Raw genomic sequence first — 27,341 nt, 5'->3', positions numbered from 1 at the left:
TTCCGCCCCTCCCTCTGCTCGTTCCGCCCCTCCCTCCACCCCTCCCTCCGCCCCTCCCTCCGCCCCTCCCTCCGCCCCTCCCTCCGCCCCGCAGCGCCGACCGCGGTCCCCGCCCACTTCTTACCCGAGCGCGTCCCCGCCGCCGCCGCCTGAGGGGGCGTGGCCTCGGCTCGGCGCACAGTCAGCCACGGTCCCATCCTGCTCCGCGCCGGCCAACGAGAGCAAATCCAGTGACTCACCTCCGCCGTGCTAACTCCTCGTTAGCCCTCCCTCTCACACACACTCACACCCGGTTCGAGATGGCGGCCGCGGCGGCGGCGGCGGCGGGGGACTCGGACTCCTGGGGTGAGGAGAAGTTGCTGGGGCAGGGCCCGGGCCAGCGCCGGCCCCACGCAGTGGCAGGCACTAACGCGGCTCGCTCTCTTCCGTAGACGCCGACGCGTTCTCTGTGGAAGACCCAGTGCGGAAGGTGGGGGGCGGCGGCACTGCCGGCGGGGACCGCTGGGAAGGCGAGGACGAGGACGAGGACGTCAAGGTGGGTGCGGGCTAGGGCGCCGGGCAGCGCGGTAGCGGGCTGGCGCTGTTGCCAGCCGATTCTGGGCCCTGGGGCGCTGCCGGGGCCTGCGGGCCGTGGGTCCAGGCGCGAGCCTAGGGCCTGGCGGTGCTCTCTTCCCCTCGGTTTGCCGGCCATGTGTGGGCCGAAGACTGGCAGCATGGCCTCCCGGACTCCCTCGCCGGTTGAGGGTCTGCTCTCCAGCCTGGATCCCACCTGCCGGCTGGCGACGAAAGGTGACAGCATCGGCCGGGTCGGCCCACGTGCAAGCTTCGCGGTTGGGAGCCTCTCGCAGGAATGAGACCGGGAAGTTGGAAATTGAGCCTTGTAGCTTATCCATATGGAAAGGCTTGAAACTCGCCTGTCTTTTCGAGCTCAGGTCAGCCCAGGGCCAGTAACTCATTTATGACCCTGAGGTCTGCTTATACAGTTTGTTCGAGGGATTAGATGAGTGGAATATTGTGGTTGAATTTCAATCTTTTTTTCCCACACGAGACAGCTAGAAACAGTAAAGGGAAATAACTTTTGGCTCTCCCTTCCCCCACCCTGTGGTAAAAAGAATGAACTGAACACAGAGATAGCCCGCAGTTAGTGGACAGAAACCCAGGTAGTTCACACCGCGACCTGAGAAATGGAGAGACGACAGTTACTCAACTACACACATACGACTCCTAAGGAAATACTGAAGATTTGGTGGTGATTGTAGATGACGGGCCCCTGTTTTTTTTTTTTGTTATTGTTTTTTTGTCTATGCCTTGTAGATAATCATTTTTACCTCAGTCGTTTATTTTGAAAACTTCGAAGGGTTCATTATACAGCTTTAAGTGACATTTACTTCTACGTGTTTTTTTTTTTTTACAGTAATTACAGAAGTCTCAAATCCAAAATGTTAAGACTCTTATTAACAAAGTTCTCAAAATCTTGTTATATTTGTGCAGATAAAGTTTTGTGTGAAATGGAAAATGTTTTTTTTGTGGTTTTGCCTAATTTAGTGAATTTCTCCTAATTTATAAACACAAACGGAGAACCCTACAAATCCTGCCTGGGCTGAAAAGTTTAAGCTAGATAATCACTATGAACTTAATAGGGATGTTGTTTTGAGTTTTCCTCTTCTCTTCCCAGTCCGATGAGGTTGAATGTGTGGATGTCCAATTTATTGACAGCCTGAGGTTCAAGAACGTTGTGCGCTTTGCACACATTGAAGTTAATAAATTGACTGATTATTGTTTGAAGACACTTAGATGCTTTATTTACGTGTTGTAGAAACATGGGACTAGATTTGGTTACCAGCCGCATTACAAGATATTAGTTACCCCCTACATTGTAGCAGATTTTCAGTTTTGAGCCTTGGGTTCATATTGGCCCTTTCATTTTTTTCCATGCATATAGGAAGTGGCAATTAAGATATCTGTTATGAAATTTGGGAATAAATTAACAAATGCAGAGAAAAGATTAGAGATATTAGGAAAGAAGTTGCAGAAAATGAAGTTTTAATGGATAGTCTAGACTAATGTCATGGAATAACTTCCTTGGGATTAAGGGATCTAAATGGTATCGATCTTGATGAATATAATTCTTTTTTTTTTTTTTTTTGAGATGGAGTTTCACTCTTGTTGCCCAGGCTGGAGTGCAATGGAGCGATCTCGGCTCACTGCAACCTCCACCTTCCGGGTTCAAGCGATTCTCCTGCTTCAGCCTCCCAAGTAGCTGGGATTACAGGCACGCACCACCACGCCTGGCTAATTTTGTATTTTTGGTAGAGACGGGGTTTCGCCATGTTGGTCGGGCTGGTCTTGCATTCCCGACCTCAGGTGATCTGCCCGCCTTGGCCTCCTAAAGTGCTGGAATTATAGGCGTGAGCCACCTCACCCAGCCTCTGATCAATATAATTCTGATCACTTGGAACAAGTTTTGGATATTTACAAGTTGTAAGGGACCACAAAGATTATCTTGTCCAGTTGCTCTTTTTTTTTTGAGATGGAGGCTTGCTCTGTCGCCCAGGCTGGAGTGCAGTAGCACAATCTTCGCTCATTGCAAGCTCCGCCTCCCGGGTTCACTCCATTCTCCTGCCTCAGCCTCCCAAGGACTACAGGTGCCCGCCACCACGCCCGGCTAATTTTTTGTATTTTTAGTAGAGACGGGGTTTCACCGTGTTAGCCAGGATGGTCTCAATCTCCTGACCTTGTGATCTGCCCACATTGGCCTCCCAAAGTGCTGGGATTACAGGCGTGAGCCACCACACCAGGCCGCAGTTGCTGTTTTAGTGCTAAATTTCTTTTTTCTTTTTTTTTTAACTTAATTTATCTATTCATCTAATTTTTTGAGAGAAGGTCTCACCCTGTCTCCCAGGCTGGAGTGCACAGTCTCTGCAACCTCCGCCTCCCGGGTTCAAGTGATTCTCCAGCCTCAGCCTTTCTAGTAGCTGGGATTACAGGTGTGCACCACCATGCCCAGCTAATTTTTATACACACACACACACACATATATATATATATATTTTTTTTTGAGGTAGAGTCTTGCTCTGTCGCCCAGGCTGGAGTGCAGTGGCACGATCTCGGCTCACTGCAACCTCCGCCTCCCAGGTTCAAGCAATTCTCTGCCTCAGCCTCCCGAGTAGCTGGGATTACAAGCGCCCACCACCACACCCAGCTAATTTTTGTATTTTTAGTAGAGACGGGGTTTCACCATCTTGGCCAGGCCGGTCTTGAACTCCTGACCTTGTGATCCACCCGCCTCAGCCTCCCAAAGTGCTGGGATTACGGACGTGAGCCACCGCGCCTGGCTATATATATATATATATTTTTTTTTTGTAGAGACAGGGTTTCGCCATGTTACCTAGGCTGGTCTCAAACTCCTGAGGTCAAAGTGATCTTCCCGCCTCGGCTTCCCAGAGTGCTGGGATTACAGGTGTGAGCCACTGCACCTGGCCTATTTATTTTGAGACAGATTTGTGAGACTGGCTAATTTTTGTGTTTTTGGTAGAGTTGGAGTTTCGCCAAGTTGCCCAGGCTGGTCTCGAACTCTTGGGCTCAAGTGATCTATCCTCCTCAGCCTCCTAAAATGCTGGGATTATGGGCGTGAGCCAGCAGGCTCAGCCATATCACCAAATTTCTGAATTCTTATGTTTTTGTACTTTTTATGAGGAGTTGCAGACAAGGCTTAGTTTCCGTGAGATCTTCTGTTTATGTCAGCATCTAGTACTTAACCTTTAAAAATACAGGTTTAATGTCATTTGTAATGTCCTGGGAAATGAAAAGAAAACTGATGTTTTTGTTATTATAATTTGCTCCAGCACTTTATTATCATTTAGCAGACTTAGTATTTTGCTGTCCTTGACTTTTCAAATAGCTGTCTGGCAGTGGCAGAAGTGGACTTAGGTGAAACTGTACAACTGTTAATATATATGGTGAGAAGAGGCTATGCTTTTCCCCAGTTAAAAAGATGAGAACTTGGGAGCATACTTTCCCATCACCCTGGCTTTATTTACCTTTTTTACTATCCTGATAGTTGTGCAGAGGCAGTGGGAAGAACTGTTCACTTGGCGTATTTGACTCCTTCCCCATTGCTGGTATGATACGTAGGATGTGTTGACTGAGAAGGCAGTGAGTAGCTACTGGAAGCAAGGACAACGTAACTTTTGCTCCATTTTACTAGTCTCCTAGCATTTCAGTAGAACAGTTTAGAAGCTAGATTTATTCAGAGGGTACAGAGTTTGCAGAAACTTCTAGCTGTGTTCAGCCATCTCAGGCATTTGCCTCTGTAATCATGTAGCATTTCTTTTAAAAGATCCTGAAGAGGCTGAGGCAAGAGGATTGCTTGAGCCTAGGAGTTTGAAGCCAGCCTGGGCAACATAGCAAGACCCCAACACATTTAAAGAGACCGATCCTGAGGAACAGATTTAGTTGAGCCTCTCTTGTCCTACTCATTCACCCTCTGTTAGGATCCTATTTCAATAAATAGTTTGAATCTACCAGATAAGGACATTTTTCAGGGGTTGGAAACAACTTCTAAAGAACAGGATCTGTATTTTACAGAAATGTGAAATTACTAGGAAATACCCAGAAGGTGGGCATTTTGCCAGAAAATGGATATTTTGAAGAGAGTGTATGTATGTGTAACTTATGAAAAATTCCAAACATGCAGTAGAGAGAAACATTTAATAAACCAGTGACCAGTCTTGTCTCCTCTATATCCCCACTTTCCTCCTCCAACCAGATTATTTTCAAGAAAATCTCAGTCATATCATTTCATACCCTGCCACTTTTATAAACTAGCAAGTTTTGAATTAGGAAGCATGTTTGTTACTGAAAAATATTTTCTTGTCATGATGGATCATTGTAAATAAACCACTTGTTTAGTGTTCAGTGTCTTGATATTGCTTAGCCAGGAATTTAAAGTAGATTGATAACTGTCCTGAATATGAGACAGGTAGGCATTGAGATGGAACTCAGCTGAGTGCTGATCCATTGTAGTATGTTAAAAGCTTAATGAATTGAATTAAATGAAGTAGAATTTACTAAGGCGGGCACCTTGGCTTCTAGGCACCCAGCATAGTTCTGAGATGGTGGAAGAACATTTTGGCTTTTAAAAAACTGAAGTTTGCTGGGAAGTCTACCCTTGCCAAGATCTCGTTGCACAGTTCTGAGTTCTCTGAGTAGAACTGCACAGCTTACAGAACACCAATTAAAGGCTTTTTTTTTCCCCAGCAAGAGATTATGTTTTACCTAAACCAAATTATTTAAAGAAAAAAGGAGAAGGCGTATATGTTAGTTCCTAGGCTGTTGTTATAGGGCAAAAGAGTTTTATTGGTCGTTTGAAGCTACTTCTATTTGACAATCTATAAATACATCTTGCTTAAGTTGGAAAGCATTTTCAGCCCTAAATGTGTTCTCATTGCATGTGACATAATGTAGTTTTATATTATGAAGACAGAACCAGCTAACTACTGGCCACATTGTTAGAAATAAAAAGAAAGCAAGATTTAAAGTTTTCTAGTTTGCTTCTGATACTTAGTTGTGTTCAATTTGGAAGCAGGTTTTAAAGTTAAAAAGCAGCCATCTCTTTCATAGAAATAGCTTAAAAGATGGGTGTGTATCTGCAGGGCAAGAGTATAGATAAGCCAAGTAGTTTATAAACAGGCCCTATTCTAAGAAGCTAGCCATTTTAGGAGAGCCGCCTGGGTGATTCTTTTGAAGATAAAGTGGATATTATAGTTGAAAGATTAATTGGCTGCCAAAAATAATTGGGTAAAGGATTTAATTGGATGTTCATAGGTAGTCTCTTGAACCAAATAACCATTTAGGGCTCTTTGATGTGAGTTGTAGACTTGCTTCCTATTTTAAATGTTAATTTTAGCTGTTTTTCTAGGAACCCTTTTTACATTTTATCTGAATTTGCTGCTGGAATTTACAAACTTCTAATGTTTACAGAAAATTGGTCGGGCCGGGCGGGGTGGCTCACGCTTGTAATCCCAGCACTTTGGGAGGCCGAGGCGGGCGGATCACGAGGTCAGGAGATCGAGACCATCCTGGCTAACACAGTGAAACCCCGTCTCTACTAAAAATACAAAAAATTAGCCGGGCATGGTGGCGGGCGCCTGTAGTCCCAGCTACTCGGAGAGGCTGAGGCAGGAGAATGGCGTGAACCCAGGAGGTGGAGCTTGCAGTGAGCCGAGATCGCGCCACTGCACTCCAGCCTGGGTGACAGAGCGAGACTCTGTCTCAAAAAAAAAAAAAAAAAAAAAAAAGAAAATTGGGCATATTTTTTGAAGCAGTGTGGTGAACATTCTACCTTAAATCTACTTTTCAGACACTTAATTTTATAACTATGGAAATAAAAACTCTAATTTCCTGGGGAAAGCTACCTGGTCTTTTGCTTTTATAATTACATCTGTTTGGAAGTGTGACCAGTCTCTTTTTGCTGACACTTACTACGCTCCTTTCTTTAGGGGCTTAGTGCTAGTTTGGTAGTAACTTCAGGGCAGACTTGTAAGCACTTTGGGGAGAGAGCGACAGTCAAGGTTTGGATGGTCCTTTTATGAATTGAGCAGATGTCATGGTTCTTCTTGGGACATGTTGATAGGAACCACTTCTTTTTTTTTTTTTTTTGAGACGGAGTTTCGCTCTTGTTGCCCAGGCTGGAGTGCAATGGCACGACCTCAGCTTACTGCAACCTTCGCCTACTGGGTTCAAGTGGTTCTCCTGTCTCAGCCTCCTGAGTGGCTGGGATTACAGGCATGCACCACCGCACCTGGCTAATTTTGTATTTTTAGTAGAGATGGGGTTTCTCCATGTTGGTTAAGCTGGTCTCGAAACTCCCGACCTCAGGTGATCCACCTGCTTTAACCTCCCAAAGTGTCGGGATTACAGGCGTGAGCCACTGCACCCGGGTTTTTTTTTTTTGAGACGGAGTCTCACTCTGTCTCCAGGCTGGAGTGCAGTGGCGCAATCTCGGCTTACTGCAACCTCCGCCTCCTGGGTTCAAGCGAGTCTCCTGCCTTAGCCTCCCAAGTAGCTGGGACTACAGGTGTGTGCCACGACATCCAGCTAATTTTTGTATTTTTAGTAGAGATGGGGTTTCACCATGTTGGCCAGGATGGTCTCGATCTCTTGACCTCGTGATCCGCCTGCCTTGGTCTCCCAAAGTGCTGGGATTACAGGCATGAGTCACCGTGCCTGGCCAGAATCACTTCTTTTGCTACTAAAATCTGTTCTGTGATGGAGTAGGGAATGTCTAGGTAGTTTCATTATGTCTGCATTGATGTGTGTCTGGGGTAAGGTTTATGCTTTGATGGGAGAAACTAGGGACAGGGATAGAGGTGGACATAGAGTTGGTGTGAATGTACTGAGGGAGCAGTGATATGGGTGGGGTTGGGGTGATATTTTTCTGGGAAGGGTAACTGAAGAGCATCAACATTAAATAAAAATGCTCCTATGTTGAGTTTGTTTCTTTACCTTGGGGTATTGAGATGGAGCTCCCTATTTTCAGCCATACTTCTTTTTTTTTTTTTTTTTTTTTTTGAGACGGAGTCTTGCTCTGTCGCCCAGGCTGGAGTGCAGTGGTGCAATCTCGGCTCACTGCAAACTCCGCCTCCCGGGTTCACGCCATTCTCCTGCCTCAGCCTCTCCGAGTAGCTGGGACTACAGGTGCCCGCCACCACGCCCGGCTAATTTTTTGTATTTTTAATAGAGACGGGGTTTCACCGTGGTCTCGATCTCCTGACCTCGTGATCTGCCCGCCTCGGCCTCCCAAAGTGCTGGGATTACAAGTGTGAGCCACCGTGCCCGGCTTCAGCCATACTTCTTACTTCTTGACCTTGTAGTACCAGAGGCTTGCAGACCAGTTTTTTTCTTTTTTCTTTTCTTTTTTTAGACAGAGGCCTTCTCTGTCACCCAGGCTCTGGAGTGCAGTGGCGTGATCTTGGCTCACTGCAACCTCTGCCTCCCGGGTTCAAAGTGATTCTTGGGCATCAGCCTCCTGAATAGCTGGGACCACAGGTGCACACCACCACGCCCTGCTAATTTTTTTTGTATTTTTAGTAGAAACGGGTTTGCCATGTTGGCCAGGCTGGTCTTGAACTCCTGACCTCAGGTATTCCACCCGCCTTGGCCTTCCAAAGTGTTGGGATTACAGGCGTGAGCTAGCACATCTGGCCCAGTTTCTTAAAATTAGTAGAAAACTGGCCGGGCGTGATGGCTCATACCTGTAATCCCAACACTTTGAGAGGCCAAGGCAGGTGGATCACCTGAGGTCAGGAGTTCAAGACCAGCCTGACCAACATGGAGAAACCCGTCTCTACTAAAAATACAAAATTAGCCAGTTTGTGGTGGCACATGCCTGTAATCCCAGCCACTTGGGAGGCTGAGGCAGGAGAATCGCTTGAACCCAGGAGGCAGAGGTTGCAGTGAGCCGAGATGGTGCCATTGCACTCCAGCCTGGGCAATAAGAGTGAAACTCCATCTCAAAAAAAATAAATTAATAAAAAAGGTGGGAGGGGCCAGGCACGGTGGCTCACGCCTGTAATCCTAGCACTTTGGGAGGCTGAGGCGGGCGGATCACGAGGTCAAGAGATCAAGATTATCCTGGCCAACATGCTGAAACCCAGTCTCTACTAAAAACACAAATTAACTGGGCATGGTGGTGCATACCTGTAGTCCCAACTACTCAGGGGGCTGAGGCAGGAGAATTGCTTGAACCTAGGAGGTGGAGGTTGCAGTGAGCTGAGATTGCGCCACTGCACTCCAGCCTGGCGACAGAGTGAGACTCCGTCTCAAAAAAAAAAAAAAAAAAGATCAGTAGAGAACCACTACAGGCAATTTAAGGTGAGAAGGTTGGTAACCAGTATACCTCTAGCTGGGCATATCTTAATATGTGTAATAATCCTTCTCTTGATTCCCAGAGTTCCCAGGAGAGGGACTTAGTTCCCAGTTAGTTATTTTATACTTCAGGACTCAGGGAAGAAGTCATATTTACTATAATACTATTTTTTTTTTTTTTTTGAGATGGAGTCTCGCTCTGTCGCCCAGGCTGGAGTGCAGTGGCGCAATCTCGGCTCACTGCAAGCTCCGCCTCCCGGGTTCACGCCATTCTCCTGCCTCAGCCTCTCCGAGTAGCTGGGTCTACAGGCGCCTGCCACTACGCCCGGCTAATTTTTTGTATTTTTAGTAGAGACGGGGTTTCACTGTGGTCTCGATCTCCTGACCTCGTGATCCGCCCGCCTTGGCCTCCCAAAGTGCTGGGATTACAAGCGTGAGCCACCGCGCCCGGCCACTATAATACTATTTTTATTTTTATTATTATTTCGCATTGTAAGCTGCTTTATTCCAGCGAATTAAATTGTTTACCAGACCATGAATTTTGTAAGCAAGTGTTTAAAACATGCTTTTTAAAGACCTTCCTTAACATTGTGTTTAAAGCCTTAAACGAAGCTGTTTACATGTATGCATTTAAAGGATGTATCTCAGCATGTTACTCTAAAGATGTGTTGTAAGCTGCTTTATTACAGTGAATTGAACTCTACTAAACCATGAACTTTGTAAGCAAGTGTTTAAAACATGCTTTTTAAAAAAGTAAATCATTTTATTTTCAATAAAAAGGTCAGTCATGTTTAGTTATTTAAAACTTTTTAAAAATTTTTTTTTATAATTGGCACATAATGTACATATTTATGGGGTATATTGTGATGTTTCAATGCATGTATACATTGTAATTACCATTTCGTCACTTTAAACATTTATCATTTCTTTGTGATGTTAACATTCAAAATTTTCTCATGGAACTATCTTGAAATATACAACATTGTTATTAGCTATAATCACCCTACTGGGTAACAGAACACCAGAATTTATTCTTCTAACTGTAACTTTATACCTATGACACTTTAAAGAACTTTGGTCCATTCAGAGCAGATCCCTTAGTTTTTCACTGAGATTGTGGGATGGCTATGTCTGGGCCTCGGTTTCCTTTTCTGTAAAATGGGGGAATAACACTACCTTCCTTACAGGACTGTTGTGAGAATTAACCTTGTTAACTACACCTGTTTCTCAGAAGGGTTGTAAATATGCATCTTCTGGAAGTAAGCAAATGGTCCTCCTATATGAAACACTGCCGCATATCACTCACAGATCCAGCCTTCCTGTGTTCTGTGAAGATCTAAACAACCAAAAATGCCTAGTAATTCACTTTTATTTTTAGCTCTTTGGTTCCTTTTGTACTGTGATGTATAGCACTTAGCAAACTAACGGCGAAATACAAACGTTTGATCTCTAATTTCTAACTCTAGTATCACAGTTACTCAAATAATGACTAGCTGGTTTGCTTTCAATCTGTTAAAACTGTGAGCTGTGGGTTAAATTGCTGAAGTAAGATGAATATAAAAATACACTTACTTTTTAATACAAAGTTCCTTTAATTACACTTGCAGACTGTATGACGGCCTTAATCAGGATGTTGAATTTTTAATTTCTTTAGTGGACTTAGAGATTTTTATTAAGAATCAAGGCTTGGTTAGTTTATATTCCTAGACTGATACAAATTTGTGATCTGTCGTGTTATGAAACCAGAAGCTTGGTGTCATAGTGTGGCATATTAGTCATACTAGTCAGCCTTTGCTTCTTTAGTAGCGTCGGGGCCTCTTGCCCTGCTTTTGCCATCTTGCCAGTCAGCTTCAAATGGCATGTCATAGTGTGCCTGGTGGTTGCTGAGACAATGGCCAGGCTACCTATGATTAAAGCCGTCTTTAATCATAGGGCTGTGTCTGTCTCTATTAAACTTGAGCCTTCTAAGTTCTGTGGAGCTTTTAGAAAATTGTGTTTATATTTAGCTCAGTGATTGAGTTAGGCATAGAAAAAACAGAGTATAGATCTTTTTTTTTTTGAGACAGAGTCTCTGTTGCCCAGGCTGGAGTGCAGTGGCTCGATCCTAGCTCACTGCAACTTCGCCTCCTGAGCTCAAATGATTCTTATTTCTCAGCATCCTGAGTGGCTAGGATTACAGGCGTGCACCACCATGCCCACCTAATTTTTGTATTTTTTAGTATAAACAGGGTTTCATCATGTTGGCCAGGCTGGTCTCGGAACTCCTGGTCTCAAGTGATCTGCCTGCCTTGGCCTCCCGAAGTGCTGGGATTAAAGTGCCCTGAGTTAGAGAGTGGGATCCATGAAGGCTTGATTAGCTCTTGATTTTTTTTTTTTTTTTTTTGTGAGACGGAGTTTCATTCTTGTTGCCCAGGCTGGAGTGCAATGGCACGATCTCGGCTCACCACAACCTCCGCCTCCTGGGTTCAAGCAATTCTCCTGCCTCAGCCTCCCGAGTAGCTGGGATTACAGGCATGTGCCACCACACCCAGCTAATTTTGTATTTTTAGTAGAGACGGGGTTTCTCCATGTTGGTCAGGCTGGTCTTGCATTCCCAACCTCAGGTGATCTGCCTGCCTTGGCCTCCCAAAGTGTTGGGATTACAGGCATGAGCCAGCCTTGACTTTTTTTTTTTTGAGACGAAGTCTCGCAGTGTCACCTGGGCTGGAGTGCAGTAGCACAATCTTGGCTCACTGCAACCTCCCACTCCTGGGTTCAAGCTATTCTCCTGCCTCAGCCCCCAAATAGTTGGGATTATAGGTGCCTGCCACCATGCCCAGCTAATTTTTTGTATTTTTAGTAGAGACAGGGTTTCACTATGTTGGCCAGGCTGGTCTCAAACTCCTGACCTCGTGATCCGCCCACCTCAGCCTCCGAAAGTGCTGGGATTACAGGTGTGAGACACCCTGCCCGGCCTGACTCCTTTTTAATAGTGGGCTTAAGAATTATATAGACTTAATTCATTAACCAGGCTTATGTTATATGGAATATTCCTTGAAATAAATGAGCCATTAGCCAGAGTATAGGATGCTTTTTACATTTGGGGGAAAGTAAAAACTATAAAGTTCTCTCAGTTTTTTATTTATTAATAACTGAATCACTTTCAGAGAGGCTATTGATTTCAGCTAGGTTGTCCTAACTGCTAATGGAGAAGCTTTCTTATGAAGTTAGGTAAGTTGATATGAAGGTTCATATGGAAAAACAAACATGCAAGAAAGGCCAAGAAAGCACTAAAAAATCTGAAAACCTACAAGGAAGGACTAGCCCTAGCTGACATTAAAATACATTGTAAAGCCTCTGTAATTAAAACAGTACGGGCTGGGCATGGTGGCTCACGCCTGCAATCCCAGCACTTTGGGAAGCTGAGGTGGGTGGATCACCTGATGTCAGGAGTTCGAGACCAGCCTGGTCAACATGGAGAAACCCCATCTCTACTAAAAATACAAAAATTAGCCGGGCATGGTGGTGGACACCTGTAATCCCAGCTACTCCAGAGGCTGAGGCTGGAGAATTGCTTGAAACCAGGAGGCAGAGGTTGCAGTAAGCTGAGATTATGCCATTGCACTCCAGCCTGGGCAACAAGAGTGAAACTCCGTCTCAAAAAACAAAACCAAAAAAAACCCAGTATGGTACTGTTATATGGAGAGACAGTAGACTAGTGGGATAGGATCAAAAGCCCAGAAATAGACCAAGTACATATGAAAATTTAGTATATGGTAAGTCACAGGGTATCTTAAAATGTTTTTTGCTGCAATAGAATGCAATAGACTGGGTATTTTATAAACAACAGATTTATTTCTTATGGTTATGGAGGCTGAGAAGTCCAGTATCAAGGTGCTGGCATCTGGCGAGGGCCTTCTTGCTCTATTATCCTGGGGCAGAAGGGCAAAAGAGCACAAAGGATTGCAGGAGATGTCAGAACTCATCCTTTTATCAGGTATCTACCCCCAAGATAAAGGTATTAATAATCCATTCATGAGGGCTTTGCCTCTAATCATTTCTGAAAGACCCTACTTCTCAACACTGTTGGATTGGAGATTGTTTTCATCACATGAACTTTGGAGGACACATTCAAACCATAGCCCAGGGAAAAAAACCATTATTTATTAAAGGGTTTTAACTAAATGATGCTGTGACAACTGGGTAGCCATTTGGGAAAAAAATAAAATTAGATCCATGTCGCACATCATACACAAGAAAAAAACTCCAAATAGATCAGAGATCTAAATAAAAAAAACAATGAAACCCTATACATTCTAGAAAAAATGGTGGGTGAATTCTTAGGTGTAAGAAAAGACTTTCTGGCTGGGCGAAGTGGCTCGTGCCTGTAATCCTAGCACTTTGGGAGGCTGAGGCGGGCAGATCACCTGAAGTTGGGAGTTCGAGACCAGCCTGACCAACATGGACAAACCCCATCTCTACTAAAAATACAAAGTTAGCCAGGCATGATGGTGCATGTCTGTAATCCCAGCTGCTTGGGAGGCTGAGGCAGGGGAATTGCTTGAACCCGGGAGGTGGAGGTTGTAGTGAGCCGTGATCATGCCATTGCACTCCAGCTTGGGCAACAAGACCAAAACTCCGTCTCAAAAACAAAACAACAAAAAAACAAGAAAAGACTTCCTTATTAACTTGAAATCCATCCGGAGGCAATGAAAGAAAAGACTGGGGCTAGACACGGTGGCTCACACCTATAATTCCAGCACTTTGGGAAGCCGAGGCGGGCAGATCACAAGATCAGGAGTTCGAGACCAGTGTGACCAACATGGTGAAATCCTGTCTCTACTGAAAATACAAAATTAGCCAGGCATGGTGGCGTGTGCTGGTAATCCCAGCTACTCGGGAGGCTGAGGCAGGAGAATCACTTGAACCTGGGAGGCAGAGGTTGCAGTGAGCCGAGATTGTCACTGTATTCCAGCCTGGGCGATAGAACGAGACTCTGTCTCAAAAAAAAAATTTCTACTAAAAATAAATGAGCCAGCCGGGCGTGGTGGCTCACGCCTGTAATCCCAGCACTTTGGGAGGTGGGTGGATCACGAGGTCAGGAGATCGAGACCATCCTGGCTAACATGGTGAAACCCCGTCTCTACTAAATATACAAAAAATTAGCCGGGCGTAGTGGCGGGCGCCTGTATTCCCAGCTACTTGGGAGGCTGAGGCAGGAGAATGGCGTGAACCCAGCAGGCGGAGCTTGCAGTGAGCCGAGGTCACGCCACTGCACTCCAGCCTGGGCGACAGGGCAAGACTCCGTCTCAAAAAAAAAAAAAAAAAAAAAGAGCCAGGCGTGGTGGTGCATGCCTGTAATCCCAGTTACTGGGGAAGCTGAGGCAGGAGAATTGCTTGAACCTAGGAAGTGGAGGTTGCAGTAAGCTGAGATTGCGCCATTGCACTCCAGCCTCGGCAAGAAGAGCGAAACTCCATCTCAAAAAAAAAAAAAAGTCTGGTAAATTTTACTGCATAAATTTGTTGGGATGCATATCACTTCATGGGGAAACAATAGAGGCATTTCCATCAAGAAACCAAGGATGCCCATTACCTCTGCTGCTGTTCAACATTGCACTAGAGGTTTAGCTGGCCCAATTAGATAAATCACTTGTGAGGGCCTAAGGATTGGTAGAGAAGTAAAGCTATCTTTTGTTTGCAGATAGTTTTCCAGGTAGCATACCTGGAAAACCCTAGAGATGCAACGATAAATCTAACTTAAGTGATAAATGAATTCAGTAAGGTAGCAGGATATTAACATATAAAAAAGCCAATAGTCATTTTTGTTTGTTTTGAGACAGGGTTTTTATGATGGTGAGTTGCCTAGGATACTATGATAGGACACTATCATAGCTCACTGCAGCCTTAACCTCCTGGGCTCAAGTGATCTTCCCACCTTAGCTTCTCAAGTAGCTGAGACTACAGGCACATGCCACCTCGCCCAGTTAATTTTTTAATTTTTTTTTTTTGCAGAGATCGGGTCTTGCCAATAGGTTTTTATACACAAATAATAGCCACATAGAGGACATAATAGGAAAACACCCTATTTATAATAGCAACATACAAGATGAAATACTTAGGAATAAATCTAAAGAGAAATGCGCAGAGCCTCTAATAGGGAAACCACTTTAAAACACTTCCGAAAGATAAAAAATGTACTTGATCAAATAGAAAGACAGCTCTTATTCTTGGTTAGGGCAGCTCAGCATTATAAGATGTCAATTCTCCCTACATTGATTTACAAATTTAATGCAGTACAAAAAAATACCAACAAACATTTCTCTGGAGTTAGTCAAGTTGATAATAAGGTTCATGTAGAAAAGCAAACATGCAAGAATTATTAATGGAAGTCCTTTTCTTTAGGATAACTGGGATGACGATGATGATGAAAAAAAAGAGGAAGCAGAAGTAAAACCAGGTGAGCCACTGGGGCCCCTCCATTTTTGTTTTTATGTCTTGCTAAGCATTTGTGACTTGTATTAAGACAAATGACAGAATGCTAACAAAATGGAAGATTTGGGTATTTAGAAACTAAGTGTCCTTCCATTCCCACTTTATTCTGTTTTCCCTGCAACTTTTCTCTGTTGCCTCAAAATATAATCAGATTAGATACTTGTATTTCTGTATGAGTGCTTGTTAGTAGGAAAGGGTAGAGGTTTTGGCATTAATTATAGTTGAATGATCTAAGCCCTGCCTATAGGACGGTGGGGAAATATGAAGGGATATTTGGATCTTAGGGGTTACATTAGAGAGGAGAAGGAAGAGTCCCAGAAGTTTCCCATTATTTGTGAGAAAAATCACTGTTTGAAGCTGGGAAAGGTTTGGTCTCTTAACAGTATACAAGTATCATGTCTGTCTCATCCATAAACTGGAAAATACTCAGTAGAACTGTGAATAAAACTTTTTTTTTACTTCTAGAGGTAAAAATTTCAGAAAAGAAAAAAATAGCAGAGAAGATAAAAGAGAAAGAACGGCAACAGAAGAAAAGGCAAGAAGAAATTAAAAAGAGGGTAAATTCTATTTTCTAAAATACAGAATTCTCACGTCGGTAGTGGTATAGTTTCTAACAGGCTGCACATATTACGTAGCAATTTGAAGGGCTCTGTAAAGACCGTAAATGGATACCATAAGATAGGTAAATTCCAAACAAATTGATTTGTGGTTTTTGCAAAAACAGAATCAAGTTTTATATATGAGTGTCTTTTAAGTTTTCACAAACATTCAGAACAGTCACGATAGTGCAGTGACTACAGTCAGTGATTTTTGCCAGTGCCTGTAGTTCATTCTAGTCAGCAGAATTAGTTTTTTTTTTGTTGTTGTTTTTTGTTTTTTTTTTGGAGACAGAGTCTTGCTCTGTCTCCAGGCTGGAGTACAGTGGCACAATCTCAGCTCAATGCAACCTCTGCCTCCCGGATTCAAGCCATTCCCCTGCATCAGCCTCCTGAGTAGCTGGGACTACAGGAGCCACGGCGAGCTAATTTTTTGTATTTTAGTAGAGATGGGGTTTCACCATGTTGGCCAGAATGGTCTCAATCTCCTGACCTCGTGATCCGCCCCCCTCGGCCTCCCAAAGTGCTGGGATTACAGGCGTGAGCCACCGCGTCTGGCCAGGATTAGTTTTTATTTGCAGTGTATATATTGAACAAAATATAAAAATTGTTCATTTCTGTGCCATGTGCTATATAAATGTATTTGTTTTTGATTATTTGGCACAGGATCAGAAATATTTGCTTTTTTTGTTTGTTTGTTTTTGTTTTTAGACAGAGTCTCACTCTGTTACCTAGGCTGGAGTGCAGTGGTGTGATTTTGGCTCACTGCAGCCTCCACCTCCCAGGTTCAAGCAATTGTCATGCCTCAGTGTCCCAGGTTGGAATTACAGGCACATGCAACCATGCCTGGCTAATCTTTGTATTTTTAGTAGAGATGGGGTTTCACCATGTTGGCTGGGCTGGTCTCAAACTCCTGACCTCAAGTGATCTGCCTGCTTCAACCTCCCAAAGTGCTGGGATTACAGGCATGAGCCACCATGTCCAGCCTATTTTCTGTTTCTTTTTTTTTTTTTTTTTTTTTTTTTTAAGAGATGGAGTTTCACTCTTGTCGCCCAGGCGGGAGTGCAATGGCATGATCTCAGCTCACTGCGATCTTCTCCCGGGTTCAAGTGATTCTCCTGCCTCAGTCTCCCGAGTAGCTGGGACTACAGGCGTGTGCTACCACGCCCAGCTAATTTTGTATTGTCAGTAGAGATGACATTTCACCATGTTGGCCAGGTTGGTCTCGAACTCTTGACCTCAGGTGATCCACCCGCCTTGGCCTTCCAGAGTGCTAGGATTATAGGCGTGAACCACTGTGCCCGGCCTATTTTCTATTTCAGAACACATTTACATGGTTCAAAAATTAAAACAGCCTGGCGCGGTGGCTCATGCCTGTAATTGCAACGCTTTGGGAGGCTGAGGTGGGAGTATTGCTTGAGTCCATGGATTCGAGACCAGCCTGGACAACATAGGGAGACCCCGTCTCTACAAAAAATAGAAAAACGAGCTGGGCATGGTGGCACATGCCTGTAGTATCAGCTGCTTGGGAGGCTAAGGTAGGAGAATCACTTGAGCCCAGGAAGTTGAGGCTGCAGTGAGCCATGACTGTGCCACTACACTCCAGCCTAGGTGACAGAGCAAGACCCTGTCTCAAAACAAAAAAAAAAGAAGAAAACGGCCGGGCATGGTGGCTCATGCCTGTAATCCTGGCACTTTGGGAGGTCGAGGCAGGCAGATCACAAGGTCAGGAGATCGAGACCATCCTGGCTAACATGGTGAAACCCCGTCTCTACTAACAAATACAAAAAATTAGCCGGGCCTGGTCGTGGGTGCCTGTAGGCCCAGCTACCTGGAAGGCTGAGGCAGGAGAATGGCATGAACTCAGGAGGCGGAGCTTGCAGTGAGCGGAGATCATAACCACTGCACTCCAGCCCGGGCGACAGAGCGAGACTCCATCTCAAAAAAAAAAAAGGAAGAAAGAAAAAATAATTATATCCCAGTATAAAGAGAAGATAGATATACACTAAGCTGTCAACTGTCATCTCAGAGAAGTGGGTTTGGGAAACAAATGACATCTACTATTATATCTTTAAAATTTGTTATAGTGATAATTTTATAATTATACAATATGATGAAAAGGGGAAATGTTTTGAACCATTCTGTTGGACATTTAGGTTGTCTGTAAATTTATTTGAAATTATGAATAATACTCTAATGTACATTCTTGGGCTTACAAATTTGTGTGCATCTTATTTCTTAAGGTAAATACCTGGAAGTAGAATACTTGATTAAAGCATGTAAAAATATTATTTAAGACTTGATACATATTACCAAGTTGCCCTAGAAAGGTTTTTCCAATATAGTTTTAGTAGCAGTGTATGAAAGTAGTATTTTTACCTTGTCCACAGTCTCAATTCCTTTTTTAAAAAAAGGCTATAGAAGTAACCCCAGTCTTCCTGGGTACAAATCTGTCACATTACCAGCTGTGTTACCTTCTATTATTTTGGGCAGGTTGTTTCTTTGTGCCTCCATTGCTTATCTTTAAAATTGGGTTAAGGATACCTAAAGTGGACTGGGTACAGTGGCCCACACCTGTAATCGCAACACTTTGGAAGGCTGAGGCGGGCAGATCACTTGAGGCCAGGAGTTCAAGACCGGCCTGGCCAACATGGTGAAACCCCGTCACTGCTAAAACTACAAAAATTAGCTGGATGTGATGGCGCACGCCTGTAATCCCAGCTACTCAGGAGGCTGAGGCATGAGAATCACTTGAATCCAGGAGGCAGAGGTTGCAATGAGCGAAGATCGTGCCACTGCGCTCCAGCCTTGGTGGCAGAGTGAGCCTCTGTCTTAAAAAAAAAAAAAAAAAATCTAAAGTGTTTAGAAGAATGCCTGAAACAGTAATTACCAGTGTTCACTTTTATTTATAATTATATATGCTTATTTAAGAATTCGTACAATACAGAAAGGTACTGAGTGCATCATAATCCCAGTGCTTTTTAAAAACTTTGGTTTCATTTTAGTTAGAAGAACCTGAAGAACCTAAAGTGCTAACACCAGAAGAACAATTAGCGGATAAACTGCGGCTAAAGAAATTACAGGAAGAGTCAGACCTCGAATTAGCAAAGGAAACTTTTGGTAAGACGGGAGTATGATTGCAATACAGTATTAAACGGTTACAGGTGAAGACCCAGAAAGTTCAGAAAACATCTCCTTTTCTTAAAAGAAACATGATACTGGCTAATGTAGATATTAGAAAGCAGTTTTTAATCTCTGTGTATATTTGAGATTTCATGTTCAGATTTTTGAATAATTGTTTTGAGTAAAAGATTATTAAGATAAGTCATTTATAGCAGAGCAAGAAGGGCAAAAAGGAGTAGACTCAGATGAAGTACACTACTGCATAGAATATTTTTATCAGCTGGATGAAATTTGCATGAAATGTGAGGTCTGTAGCTTTGAAATGGACTGTAGGGCTGTCCTGTTGTTTTAAGACTTAGACAGTAGGATGTTGCTCCAGGTGAGGCATGCACCTTTTGCTGTGCCTTCTTGTGCTCAGTGTCATTTCCTTCTGCAATCCTCCTTTGCCCTTACCATGCCCTATCTTTAGAGGGCCTCCATTTCTTTGCGCGGTGTCTGCAGCTGTGGTTAGTGCATGAGATAAAAGTGCAGGATCCTATAAATAGATACATTCAGAGTGTTCCAGAGTAAGAGACACGGCTAGAGAAATAGTCAAAGCCCTCACTTCATTTAACCAAGTTATCATTACCTGTTGAGTACTTTTCAGAGTAGAAGATCATGTTGAAACAGTTAAATCACTGAAATTTATAGCCAAGAAGGAAAGCTCTAGTTATTGATACCCCTCCCCCACTTTCATACTTTCTCTACTCTAAAACAGATCAACAGGCTGACTATAGTGATTGTTTTCCTTTTCATGGGGAAGTATGACCTTATCTGTCAGTGGATCTGTACAAATATCAGGAGTTGCTGTGCATGCTCCTGTGCACCATTGTATGCTTGGCAGGTCTTAACTGCACTCATCTAATTATAGAGAGCTCTTGGCTGTTATTATATGTCTTCCTAGGATGGTAAAAGCTGCCCATGTGTTTATTAAAGAGGCAGGTTTATGAAGTGTGCATAAAGCCTAGCATGGGACACCTGTTATAGACTAAAAGGTAAAAACATGCATTCCTTTTTTGTTTTTTTTTTTTCGAGACGGGGTCTCGCTCTTTCGCCCAGCCCGGAGTGCAGTGGTGCAATCTCGGCTCACTGCAAGCTCTGCCTCCCGGGTTCACGCCATTCTCCTGCCTCAGCCCCCCGGGTAGCTGGGACTACAGGCGCCTGCCACTGTGCCTGGCTAATTTTTTGTATTTTTGGTAGAGACGGGGTTTCACCGTGTTAGCCAGGATGGTCTCGATCTCCTGACCTCGTGATCCACCCGCCTCGGTCTCCCAAAGTGCTGGGATTACAGGCGTGAGCCACCGCACCCGACCTAAAACACGCATACAGTCATTGTTAATAGGATTGTACTGTTGTGTTTCTCATACTAAAATACCACATGTAATATTGTTAATAACTAATCTACTTGACATGGAGGATACAGAAGCATACTTATCTTAGTGTAAAACTCATCTAGGCCAGATTTTTTTTTTTCTAACAGGGTCTGGCTCTGTCACCCAGGCTAGAGTACAGTGGCTGAGATTGGCTTACTGCAACCTCTGCCTCTGGGCTCAAGCCATCCTCCCACCTTAGCCTCCCAAGTAGCTGGGATTACAGGCGCATGCCGCTATGCCTAGGTAATTTTTGTTTTTTGGGGTTTTTTTTGTAGATACAAGGTTTCACCATGCTGCCCGGGCTGTTGTTGAACTCCTGAGCTCAAGTGATCTGCCCGCCTTGGCCTCCTAAAGTGCTGGGATTACAGGCGTGAGCCGCCATGCACAGCCTAGGCCAGATTTCTTCTATTGGGATTTAACGTGTTTACCCCTGCTTAGTTTCTGGAGTTAGACAAATAGTTTCACAGGATCCATCTTTGTTTCTTTTTGTTCCCTCTCTCCCCACTTTACTGTGGGGGTGTTCTTGGAGAAGAACAGAGTATCCCTTTTGTAATGTAATATGTTGTGTTTTGTTTTTAGAGAAAGGGTCTTGCTCAGTCATCCAGTCTGGAATGCAGTGGCATGACCGTAGCTCACTGCAACCTCAAACTCTTGGGCTCAAGCAATCCTCCCACCTCAGCCTCCCGGGTAGCGAGGGCTACAGGTGAATATCACCACACCTGGCTAATTTTATTTATTTTTTTGAGACAGAGTCTCACTCTGTCACCCAGGCTGGAGTGCAGTGGTGCAGTCTCAGCTCATTGCAACCTCCGCCTCCTGGGTTGAAGTGATTCTCGTGCCTCAGCCTCCCAAGTAGCTGGGATTACAGATACATGCCACCACCATGCCTGGCTAATTTTTGTATTTTTAGTAGAGACGGGGTTTCACCATGTTGGCCAGGCTTCTCTCTCGGACTCCTGACCTCAGGTGATCCGCCTGCCTAGGCCTCCCAAAGTGTTGGGATTACAGGTGTTAGCCACTGCGTCTGGCCACACCTGGCTAATTAAAAAAAATTTTTTTTTGTAGAGACGAGGTCTTGCTGTGTTGCCCAGGCTGGTCTCAAACTCTTGGCCTCAAGCGATCCTCCCTCTTAGGCTTCCCAAACAAAACACTGGGATTACAGGTGTGAGCCACTGTGTCTGGCCTTGATATATTGTTTTTAAATGAATAAAATACTTATTTATAAAGAAAACCTGTTATATATAAATAGATGTCAGAATACTAAAATGACAAATTTGTGATACAGAATTATATGCTTCCTTATCGATGCATTAAATAAGGTGTAGTGGCAGGTCTAATAAATAATGTTGTTTGAGAGTAATGATGACTGAACAATATTAATATTGAAAGATATCTGTAATGTCAGGAGAGTGTTTGTGATCTCTCCTGGTAAGTCAGGTTTTGCTAATACCACTGTGATTTGTTGCCAGTCAATTGAAACTGAAGGAAATGCTGAATTAGAGGTTAATAAAGATGTAACTTTTTTTCTGATTTAAGTTTTTACCCCCCCCTCCCCCCCAACCCAGTCATTCTATCCAATGACTCCACTGGCTCCAGGTTCAGAGCCCCTGCTTTAGAATGAAACAACAGGGTTATTCAGATAGCTAATTGGCTTGTAAGGTTTCATTTTTAAAAATCCTAACCACCTGATACTTTTCAGTGCTTCTTTTCTCCTACAGGTGTTAATAATACAGTTTATGGAATAGATGCTATGAACCCATCTTCAAGAGATGACTTTACGGAGTTTGGAAAGTTACTAAAAGATAAAATTACACAATATGAAAAGTCACTATATTATGCCAGTTTTTTGGAAGTCTTAGTTCGAGATGTGTGTATTTCATGTAAGTAATTCTAATTTCTAGCCCCTCTGGGTAGATTTTTAGTAGGATGTTATCTTCAGGAGGTTGAAGGTTATTTTTTGTTTTCAAGGATACTATAATACAGACTCATGATTTGCTGTTTTTAGCAATTACCTTGTGAATGTTGTTCTACAGATACACAGTGAATTTGAATGCTGGATCTTTTTGTTTGTTTGTAGGGGTAGGAGGACTTCTTGTTTTACGATGGCTTCCCTAAGAGATACCTGGGCTTGTCAGCAAAGCTGCTAATAAAACACTGGCCTATTCTTTTTATCTGATTATCACTTGAGAGGGGCTGGGAAGTATCTTTTGAGGGAAAAGGTCTCTGGCACTGTAGGATTTGGGTTGGGGAGACTTCAGCCACTGTCTGTTACAAATCAGAATTAGACAAGGTGCAAGTTGAGTGACAGGGCTGGCACCTATTCTCTGGGTCCATGGTTGTGGTGCCACACCTTGATAGGAGTCATACACTTCAGGGCAGGGTGAATGGGAGTGACAGCCATGGGTGGTGAGGCAGGAATGTATGGAAGGGACTGGTTTTGCTAGTATTTGCAGTTTTTTTTTTTTTTTTTTTTTGAGATGGAGTCTTGCTTTGTTGCCCAGGCTGGAATGTAGTGGCACGATCTCAGCTCACTGCAACTTCTGCCTCCTGGGTTAAAGCAATTCTCCTGGTCTGGCGCAGTGGCTCATGCCTGTAATCCCAGCACTTTGGGAGGCCGAGACAGGCAGATCATGAGGTCAGGAGATTGTAGACCATCCTGGCTAACATGGTGAAGCTGAGGCAGAAGAATGGCGTGAACCCGGGAGGCGAAGTTTGCAGTGAGCTGAGATCGCACCACTGCACTCCAGCCTGGGTGACCAAGTGAGACTCCGTCTCAAAAAAAAAAAAAAAAAAAAAAAAGCAATTCTTCTGCTCAGCCTCCTGAGTAGCTGGGATTACAGGTGCCCGCCACCACGCCCGGGTAATTTTTTGTATTTTTAGTAGAGACGGGGTTTCACCATGTTGGCCAGGCTGCTTTGGAACTCCTGATCTCAGGTGATCCCCCTGCCTTGGCCTCCCAAAGTACTGGGATTATAGGTGTGAGCCACCACACCCAGCCTATTTGCAGTTTTTAAGATGGAGAAAAAGGAATGCTACACAATGAATTGGGTTTTCTTTGAGAAATTATCACTAAGCTGAGGGTTCTACATTTGATTGGTAATGTGCCCGAGTTGATATTTTATTCTGCATGTACTAATTTTTTTCTGGTTTTTGGAGGTGTTCTCTAACCAAAACTGAACACTTTCTGTTAGCTAAAAACTGGTGTCTCTTTCCAGCTTCATATTTTTATAAGGCTGATAATGCTGTCCACTGAACAGGAGTATTTCTTGGTAGGACATAGAGATGGTCAGTGTTCTCATTGTAGTTCCCGTGCAAGAAAATGGAGACATCGGCCGGGCGCGGTTGCTCAAGCCTGTAATCCCAGCACTTTGGGAGGCCGAGGTGGGCGGATCATGAGGTCAGGAGTTCGAGACCGTCCTGGCCAACATAGTGAAACCCTGTCTTTACTAAAAATACAAAAAAATTAGCAGGGCGTGGTGGCGGGCGCCTGTAGTCCCAGCTACTTGGGAGGCTGAGGCAGGAGAATGGCGTGAACCCGGGAGGCGGAGCTTGCAGTGAGCCGAGATGGTGCCACTGCACTCCAGCCTGGGGGACAGAGCCAGACTCTGTCTCAAAAAAAAAAAAAAAGAAAACGGAGACATCATGGGATAGAGTGTTGTCATTGTAGGTTTAAGAATTGTCATTCTGGCTGGGCATGGTGGCTCATGCATGTAATCCCAGCACTTTGGGAGGCTGAGGCTGGCAGATCACCTGAGGTCAGGAGTTTGAGACTAACCTTGCCAACATGGTAAAACCCCATCTCTACTAAAAAAAAAAACACACACACAAAAATCAGCTGGGCATGGTGGTGCAAACCTGTAATCCCAGCTACTCGGGAGGCTGAGGCAGGACAATCACTTGAATCTGGGTGATGGAGGTTGCAGTGAGCTGAGATCATGCCACTGTACTCCAGCCTGGTGACAGAGCGAGGCTCCATCTCAAAAAAAATAAAATAGGCCAGGTGTGGTGGCTCACACCTGTAATCCCAGCACTTTGGGAGGCCGAGGCAGGCAGATCACGAGATCAGGAGATCGAGACCATCCTGGCTAACACAGTGAAACCCTGTCTCTACTAAAAATACAAAAAATTAGCTGGGCATGGTGGCGGGCGCCTGTAGTCCCAGCTACTCGGGAGGCTGAGGCAGGAGAATGGCATGAACCCGGGAGGCGCAGGTTGCAGTGAGCCGAGATCGTGTCACTGCACTCCAGCCTGGGTGACAGAATGAGACTCCATCTCAAGAAAAAAAAAAAAATAATAATAATTGTCATTCCATGTTTATTTGTCTGTTCTCCCTGATTACTGGGGGTGTGTTAACGGAAGGGCATGTTATCCTCCCCCATTTGTTTAGACTGAGGAAGGATATTAGGGAGCATTGTGAGCTATAAAGACAGTTTCTCTTTGGTTGAGCAATGGTGTGTTGGTGATTACAGGTCATCATTATAAATAAAATACATTTTATTTTCAAGAGACAGGGTCTAGCTCTGTTGAATTACGGAACTCGAGACCAGGGCTCGAATTCCTGGGCTTAAGTGATCCACCCACCTAGGCCTCCCAAAATGCTGGGATTACAGGCATGTGCCACTGTGCCCGGCCACCTTATGTCTAAAAAGGAGAAATTCATGGTCCTTTCAAAGTTACTTTAGTTTAACAATGAACAAATTGGATTTCTCATAACACTTCTGGAATGTACATTTTGGGATATATAAATATATATGGAATGTACATATTTAGCTGTAACTTTTCAAAATGCTTAAAAATTCAAGTTTAATGGTATGCCCTTTTTTTTTTTAAGTGGAAATTGATGACTTGAAAAAAATTACCAATTCACTGACTGTGCTCTGCAGTGAAAAACAGAAGCAAGAAAAGGTAAGAGCAAGCTATGTAGGGAAATGTGTATTAAATTAGAGTGGGGTTATAGGTCTAACATTCAACAAATATAATAGGAGCCTGTCCTAATTACTTAAAAGTCAAGCAACTCACTAATACCATTTAAGTTAGACTAGAACAGGAGTATGGGTGCTATTACTGTCCTTTTGTTTCCAGACATGTTCCCCTTTCCTGAGTTAATAGAAATTGCTGAAATCACAGACTGGGTTCAAATACTAGCCCTGCCACTTAATAGCTATAGGCAAATCAGCTTTTCTAAGCTTCAGTCTTCTGCCTTCTAAAATAGGGACAATAATACTCACTTTGCATAGTATTTATAAGAGTAAAGTAAGAGAAGTATGTCAAGTAAAGGTTAGCTTTGTGATTTTAAATTGGGTGGGGGTACTTATCCACACTTTTCTAAATTTGCTTCAGTGAAGTTAAGGCTTTCTACCAATAACTTATAACCCCTGCCGGTGGGCTAGGTATCCAGAGCAGGACCAAGGACCCAGATCAAGTTTTGGAGAGACTGACTGACTCTGGGAGACCTGTTCAGGTCCAAAACATGTAGGCTCAGATGTCCCTTACAGAACTAGTGTTTCTGGGACCAAAGGTTTTTGTGTGTTTATGAGGGTTGCTGTATCAGATAAGATGCCCATAGCACATAAAGTTTCATGAATTAACTCTCTTTCATCTTTAGCAAAGCAAAGCCAAAAAGAAGAAGAAAGGTGTGGTTCCTGGAGGGGGATTAAAAGCCACCATGAAAGATGATCTGGCAGATTATGGTGGTTATGATGGAGGATATGTACAAGACTATGAAGACTTCATGTGACATTTTATCTTTTCTTGGTGTCATCTTTATGTTGCCCACAATCCCTTGAACATGTAGCACAACTTCCTTTCCTTTCAGTTCTGCCAAATGCTACAATCAGAAGTGCAGTATCTTTTGTGCTGGTTATTTAACCCCTTGACACTTAGGTGCTAATGTGCAAATGAGGGAACTTGGATCTTGCTGCCAAGGGGTTAAAATTGGGAACCTAAGTTGCTACTAAATCATAGTTCAAAACCTAATAATGTTGTCATTGTTGCTATCCGATTTCATAGCAGCAGTCACTAAATTGGAAACAAAAGGTTGCAACGTAACAAAAAAAATTGTGTAGTATTTACCAGCACCATTCAGTAATACAGCCTTAACCATACCTCCTTGAACTACTTCATAACTTGTCAAGAAAAGCAGTTTGCAGCAAGGGCATGTGGTATGCACCTAGTATTAAAATTGCTTTGTCTTAAAATTGAACATGAGGATATTAAAAGTACATTGTGAAGAAGACTGCTTATCTCAGTGAAGATACTGCGGCTGAAAAGCACTAGTTTGATATAAAATTAAAATGACCAAAACCCTCCAACTTTGAAGCTAAAGAAGGTAAACCTTTCCATTATTGCATTACATGTTGTGGAATCTCTTGAGTGCAAAGACTGTCTAGTTATTTATCAGGCTATTTCTACTGATGAAGTGCTTCAGGTGGGGGAGGGAAACTTATTTTTATTTGCCTGATTTAAGTGTCTGAGAAACTTAGGCTGCAATGGAACAACTTTACCAGGGTTTTGGCATTTCCTTTCCTTTATAAAACATGCTCAGCAAACTGCACCAGTTAACTACAGTTTGGTAAATTGTTATGTTAACAATTATGACATCTGCAATGTTTTATAAAGCAACTAATTTAATAAAATCACTATTGTGAGGACTTAAATTTTGTGTTACCTCCCAAGAGATAGATACTTTTTGAGAGTATAGAACACAGCTCTTGGGAGTACAGTTCTCTACGTTCTCTATATACTAAATCTTAATAAATGCTTGACATAGTTACAGCTTTAAAACATGAGTGATTTGCCAGGTCCTTAATATTGTCACCATAGAGCAACAAAGGTATAGGGCTGCCTTCCTCTTATTTATTTGGGGAAATTA

The 27,341-nt window shown here is 43.5% G+C and overlaps 2 protein-coding genes across 5 annotated transcripts in view; one reads left to right on the top strand and one right to left on the bottom strand.

Moving 5' to 3' along the window:
- Positions 1 to 177: 177 nt before the first annotated feature.
- EIF3J (eukaryotic translation initiation factor 3 subunit J) lies at positions 178 to 27,126 on the top strand. The gene is made up of 8 exons (XM_003266842.4): positions 178 to 345; positions 432 to 535; positions 15,250 to 15,304; positions 15,805 to 15,896; positions 18,941 to 19,055; positions 22,189 to 22,350; positions 25,302 to 25,375; positions 26,076 to 27,126. Exons 1-8 carry the CDS (start codon positions 300 to 302, stop codon positions 26,205 to 26,207), a joined length of 780 nt encoding a protein of 259 aa, XP_003266890.1. The 5' UTR covers positions 178 to 299; the 3' UTR covers positions 26,208 to 27,126.
- SPG11 (SPG11 vesicle trafficking associated, spatacsin) overlaps positions 9,730 to 27,341 on the bottom strand; it is a 119,425-nt gene continuing 101,813 nt past the window's right edge. For 2 of the 4 annotated variants that reach the window (XM_030814149.1, XM_030814152.1), the window contains one exon: positions 19,117 to 19,593. In XM_030814149.1, the coding sequence (XP_030670009.1) occupies positions 19,508 to 19,593 (86 nt within the window). In that variant the 3' untranslated portion in view covers positions 19,117 to 19,507. Of the gene's footprint in view, positions 10,195 to 12,758; positions 12,780 to 19,116; positions 19,594 to 27,341 lie in introns of those variants that run through there. The other 2 variants (XM_030814150.1, XM_030814151.1) reach the window with 2 other exon arrangements.

The sequence above is a fragment of the Nomascus leucogenys genome, chromosome 6 (assembly GCF_006542625.1).
Source record: "Nomascus leucogenys isolate Asia chromosome 6, Asia_NLE_v1, whole genome shotgun sequence".
NCBI lineage: Eukaryota > Metazoa > Chordata > Mammalia > Primates > Hylobatidae > Nomascus > Nomascus leucogenys.
The sequence above is the reverse complement of the archived record's forward strand: the minus strand, read 5'-3'. Positions and strand labels throughout refer to the sequence as shown.